Here is a 6,125-nt window from a genome sequence, read left to right on the forward strand (position 1 = left end):
ATTTGATTGCTGCTTTAATAAGCATACACGTTTTTTGACATAATTGTACAGCAAGTTGATTTTTTCTTGGTCCTGCTTCGTTATTGGCCCATTGTCTCAATAAAACTGTTGCTGTGTCAAATAGTGCACCCCTGAGGCGACTACAGATACTTCAACTCTGCTGAAGCAAATTCTGATGAAAGGATTTCAACATCATTGTGACCCAAACGTGTGAACGTGACATCAGTTAGACTGGAGAGTCTTCCCAGCTGAAGGCATCTCCAGCCCTGCCTGTTAGTTTTCTACCTACTGTGGATGTGTGGTTAAAGGATCAATGCAGCCTTTTAATAGTATAAAATATTGCATAAGCCTTGCAGTAAGAAACATGTTAGTATTTTACTATACACATGCAGATCACATATCTTTATATTTACAACAGTGGAAAAAAAGATGATTAAGAGTTACTGATGTTGCCCAGTGGATGTTAGTGGTGTCTCTCATGTGCTATTGTCATTAATATTGCTTTAGATTTAATTGAAAATCCTTTGAATTTGTCTTTAGTCCACCTAACCTTATTATCAGAGCTTATTTGACTCAACCCGATATTTACATCACACACAAGGAGTCTTACTGTTGCCTCTTAGTGTTTCACCTCTGCAGAAAATAAATTTTCTAGAAGAAGAAGGGAACTAGTTCGCCTATTAGTCCATATAATGTATTTTCTGGGGCAGTAGTGGGCTAAAGGTTAGAGAAAGAGAGTGACCAGAGGGTTGTCGCTTCAATCCCCTGGGTGGGGTGTCCTTGAGCAAGGCCCTTAACCCCACCTGCTCCAGTGGAGCTGCTCAGTACTGGACAGCTTCCAGGTGTGAATGTGTAATGTGTAATGTAATCAGGGCATTCCTGAAAAAGAGAGCATTGCTCTCAGTGAAACTCCCCCCTGAACAAATAAAGGTGACAAAAAAGAAAATTACAATAGCTGTGCAACTTGTTTCTTACCCCTTTTAATTACAATGTGATCCTTTTCCTTGTTTTAAAAGGATCACGTGTGTAAAGTGTTGTGCTTTTCTTGTCCAGACATCAAACATCTGTGTCTGACTGCTTTTAGAAACCCTTAGAGGTATAGGCCATAAATCTTGCAGACTCAGGTTGACATCAATTCAGTCACAGCATGAGGTAGATGCTGCTAACTGCGGTCAATGGCAACAATACCAGTGACATCTAAATGGGATCCGTAACCATGTTATGATGACGATCACTGTGGTATTTCAGTAGGTGAAGCATGCGATTGATGTCGCCATGGATACTGTTGTGAAGTGCAGCACTCTTAGTGTGCAGGGGCTCTATGTAAGTACCACGGACTGTTTGGACCTGTGGAGGGGGGATAACTGTCTTCAGTGTAATGTAAATCAGTTTCCTGTCACCTGAATTAGCCCACAAGGCTTCTTCCGCAGCAAGACAAGTGAACTAACTAGTCAAAAGCAGTTGTTATGGCTGTGAGAGCTTAATCTAATTGACTCCGAGCTTCTCTTTAAGTAGTTTGACCTTGTGCCGTGTCACTGTTTCTACTCTGATTCTGAGGTCCATCACTTGTGTCTTTTCTTTCTTTATTGTCCCAAAAAATGTCAATTGTTGTTAAGTTGGCAATTAAACGAGCCGCCGCTGATTAACCCAGGTCTCCTAGTGAGATCCTTAATCCACGGATGTCATTTAGAAGCTGCCCGACTACATCTGTACCTGCACCTGCTCTCACGCATGATTTAGAGCTCTTAAAAGTAAACATATCTACAGTATGATCGGTTGTTGGGATTCGAATTCCCTTGACTCAATAAAAGGCGTTACCTGGTGACAGGGAGGCTGAATACATTTAAACTGGAGTGGTTGTAAACATTTGACCTTCCTTACTTCGATGGTTAAGCGAGACACCTTTGTAGTACTATTACTGATACTGTTTATAGTGGCATCAATGTCACTGAATTGTATGGTGGGTTTGTTCATGGAGCACCAGCAGCAAACGTATGAAGTCACCGTATTTAGTTATTGATATAACTTTAACCATTAATTCAGGATTTTTATACTGAATTTTTCATTTCCTTTTTTTCATAAGCTGAAAGGAATCATGTCTCCATGCAGCGCACTGAATGTCTAATATTGTGTGTTGCTTGGTATGACCCCCCCCCCTTCCTCACACACACACTCACACACACATCTCTCATAATGACTATTATTCAGTCTCATTCTGTCGGGGCTGTAGGCTGCATCGTTATCAAAGATGGATCCAACTGCGTCTTTCCAGTCACTTCATTTTAGTAAACAACTGGGCTACAATAATCGAGCTCTGTCCGATGAATGGGGGCTGAGATGAAAATAGGAGGCTTTAAATCATGCAAGTCATTTATCTGTTCCTCGTATAGTACCCCGTTCCATCTCTGTCGTCTCTTTTATCACCGCTCCTCACTCAATGGTGTCCGCGAATTGGTCCTTCTGCGAAGACCACAAGAATCCAATTATGTTCCCGGGAGCTGTTCCAAAAGTCCAGCACAAAGCACAATATTCTCTGAATTTTATTTTGCTCTGACAGAGCTTGTGACAACCCCAGTGGGGGGAAAAAAAAAACAAAATAGATGAGGATGGTGTCTACAATTAGCTGTCGTTCTTGTGGGTGTTTTCTCTGGCATTCATCATTAGCGTGAGTGAGATGAGGTGGACGTTTTCGGCGGGTTTCTTTAGCTGAGTTCTTCCAATGTGGCAGATTTGACATCCAAGATATGAGAGAAAAGTAAAACAACCACCGTCACTCGCACAGGAGTGGTGGTATTCAATCTACAGAACTTGTTTCAGTTTGCAGGTTTTTCAGAAAGAACACGTTGAGGAGGTTTTTCTCACGGATAGTGTTGAATGAGTGCTAAGACAAGCACTCCCGCCTGAGAGGCAGAGGCGCTTTCTGATATACTACTTGTACAGTTAATAATAGAGTCTGTGAGTGGGTGGGATGAAATGCAATCATCGCAGTGTTTGTCTGATGCTGTGAAAGCAGACAAAAGTGCCGTCAGAGGCAACGCATTGAGATTCGCCTCAGTACAGGAGAAGCTCTTTGCTGTAGTGGTTAGTAGCCTGGTCTTAGAAAATAATGTCTGATTCCTTGGAGTCTACTGACTCGACCTGTCAAACTGTCAAACTCCTGTAATTTTTTTTCCGTCAACCTTTGACAAGAGCTAAAATCATTTGATCCCATTTAGGTGTTTTCCTAAAAGAGCTGAGAGTGTTTTACACTTTTTACATCATAACTTCTTTTTGAGCCTGTGCTTCTTTGGCCCATTGAAGCTTGCATGCAGTCAGTCTACTCTAACGTCAGCAATTTCCTGTAGATCTGAACTATGATATCTACTGTAATGTTTAATTTAAATGCATGCATTTTCCATTTGCACAGAATCGCTTTGTTCTTCTTTTGATAAAGCTTGGTTACTCTTTTGCTTCTCATTTAGTGCATCAATTTTGTGTTGTGCATTTTGTGCAACTGCCTTTTTTTATAATTTTCTTCTAGGCTAAACTGACATCCAGATCCAAGCATGAATATTTTGTCTGTGATGTTGTTTCAAATGCAGTGAGGATTTGGTGGTGTTTGAATTTGATAGGGCTCCCAGAAACACAGCCAGATGGGTGTTGGTGTCATTACTGTATAAAAAAATAGACCCTGGTGCATCCTCTCAGGTGCTCTGAGCTGATTCCTCCTTCTGCCCAGCTTCTCCGCTCTCTGCCCCTCCCTCTGTCTTGGCTGAATCAGACCCAGTGGTACCCCTGGAGGCCGTTCCCGGCGATGCAGCACCGCGCAGGCTGCCATCGGGGGTGGCAGCTGCAAGTGAGCGAGGATTGGAGGCGGGGCTGGCACTCATGGCGGAGTCAGGGGTCTGGCTGGCGCTGAGGTCGCCGTGGGGGGCCACCGTGGCTTCCAGGCTGTCGGAGTGAACTCCTCCGGTCACGGCTGTAGGGGAGATGGCATTCAGGAGGGGCTTGTGGGAGGCGTAAGTCATCGCGGCATCAGTGTCACTGTCCAGTGGGAGGCCAGAGATGGTAAACTCCACCCCAGAGTCGCTCATCTCCATAAAATTGTCTGAGGTGAGAGCCTGGTAGCGGCCGGGTTTGGACACCTCAAGGCCCTACAGGGGGGTGAGGGTCAAATAAGATGAAAGGCACGAGGATTATGAGGTTACAAAAAGCAACAGCAAGAAGGAAAGAAAAGACAAAGAAGAAGAAAATGAAGAAAAAAAGAGGAGAAAGTAGAGGAGGTTTAAAGAAGACGACAGTAAAACAAAGGGGGGCAGAAAGAAAGAGAAACCAGGAAAAGTACAAAAAGGAGGTAAAAAGTAAGGGGAGGTACAAGAGAAGAATGAGGGAGACGAGCTCAAAACAGATTCCCCAAACCAAGTGGGAGAGATGGAGGAGGGAGGTGGCGTAGGATGGAGGAAGGGAAGGAAAGGGAAGTGGTAAAAATTGAGGTCAGTGAAAAAGCAACGTGAATAATTTATGTACATGTTTCTAGGACCATATTTATAGATTTACCTTCCACTGCCATGCAGCCACCACTACAAATCTTCCTTGTTACACAGAAAATGTACAGCACGTGCATTAAAAAATGTCAATAACCTTCAGGAATGGATTTATGTATGTTGAAAGATGCCGCCATGGATAAGAGAAGAGGATACAACCTAATAAGGTCACAGTAGCTTCCCTGCTAAAATCTATCAGTTGTCATAGTGCAGTGTAGTATTAATAGCTAGTCTGATAACTGTTTGTTCTGCCTGATGTCACACATGTGTTGAAGAAAGCACTTATTTGGTGTTTTACAGGTCAATAGACATCAGTACATCTAAGTTAAAAGTTTTTACTTGTCTTGGTATATAACTGCTGTTTATTTCAAAGAATATATTTCAACTTGTAGTTAGTACCTGCTTCACAGTGAAATATACTCATTTAAAACCTGCTAAAACAATGGTTATGTAAACTCTTCCACCAGATTTAGTCAAATTATAACATAGATGCCAAGATATTGTTTGACAGTTGAATCAACAAATCTGGGAAAGCTACTGTAGTTTTAGGTTATTTGCAGAAGCTCACTCCTCTTTATTTCAGTTTCACAAAAGGTCCTTCCTATAAACTTCTCCTCTAATCTGTTCCACCACTGAGTGTAGTAAGGTTGATTGCCTTTTAATTATACTTGGCATTGGGGTGACGTTATATAGCAGGTAGTTTCTGCCAAGCAATCTAAAACACAAGGATGGTTAATGATTTCTCTGTTTTTAAGTCTGTTTGTTTTATTGATGTACCACTTTGAAGGACAGTACAAAGGTGTTGTCAGGTTTTAGACATTACTCTGGAGCTGGAGCTCGTTCTCATGATCAGGATCAAGACGTCACTCTCAGGTGTTATTGCTGTAATGATTCTTGTGTGCTGTATCTTATCAAAACCCCTGCTGATGAAACATTTGTTGACCCATTACCCCAATTTCCACAATAAGTCCAAACAGTCTTGCACAGTGATGAATAGTTAGAGCTTGAATTGTTGACTTATCTGTAAAACAAAGTAAAACTGCAACTTGGTTCCACCACTGACCTTGATTGTGACCTGGGTGCTCTCCGGAGTCTTATCACACACAGACTGCATCAGAGATTCCTCAGCGAACCTGGTGTAAGCCTCATGGACCACCTGCAGACCCAAACACACACACATACACACAGGAGACATGTCAAAATATGGCCACAACAATGTAATGTCCCAGCAGCTGAGCTTTTGCAAACTAGTCATCGAAAATACACTGCTACATAGGACATAAACACACACACACGAGGCACATGTAACTGCACAGAAAGCTCTTAAATATGCATATAAGATGTTGGAGGGGAAGCTTGTGTGACATGACCGAGAGACAAGCTGTTTTATTTGTCTTCATTGGGGGGGGGGGCATTGGAGGTTGAGAGGAAACAGAGCCAAAGGGGCTGTAATCCTTCAAAAAAATGTCGGCTCCCTTGAACTGCAAGAACGACAGCGTGAGAGAAAGTAAAAGAACGATGGTTTGAAGAGGGAAGACCAAGATGGATATGTTGAAAACGAGGCAAAACAGCTCAGAGGAGTGACGGGAGACAGCTTTGAGA

At 42.6% G+C, this 6,125-nt stretch overlaps 1 protein-coding gene across 1 annotated transcript; it reads right to left on the reverse strand.

Moving 5' to 3' along the window:
• Positions 1-3,683: 3,683 nt before the first annotated feature.
• Positions 3,684-5,718, reverse strand: LOC139299276 (uncharacterized). Its single transcript, XM_070922182.1, has 2 exons — positions 5,587-5,718; positions 3,684-4,133 (listed from the first exon to the last, which is right to left on the reverse strand). The coding sequence occupies exons 1-2, from the start codon at positions 5,716-5,718 to the stop codon at positions 3,684-3,686; spliced, it is 582 nt and encodes a 193-aa protein (XP_070778283.1).
• Between the last annotated feature and the right edge of the window lie 407 nt (positions 5,719-6,125).

Source organism: Enoplosus armatus, chromosome 16, assembly GCF_043641665.1.
Source record: "Enoplosus armatus isolate fEnoArm2 chromosome 16, fEnoArm2.hap1, whole genome shotgun sequence".
Taxonomy (NCBI): Eukaryota; Metazoa; Chordata; class Actinopteri; order Centrarchiformes; family Enoplosidae; genus Enoplosus; species Enoplosus armatus.

Bases quoted from the DNA above. Each gene is read 5' to 3' on its own strand.
- LOC139299276 (XM_070922182.1), bottom strand. From the start codon at position 5,718: ATGTCTCCTGTGTGTATGTGTGTGTGTTTGGGTCTGCAGGTGGTCCAT. The intron at 4,134-5,586 runs GTCAGTGGTGGA...ACCCCCCTGTAG, and splicing joins GCACCCAGGTCACAATCAAG to GGCCTTGAGGTGTCCAAACC.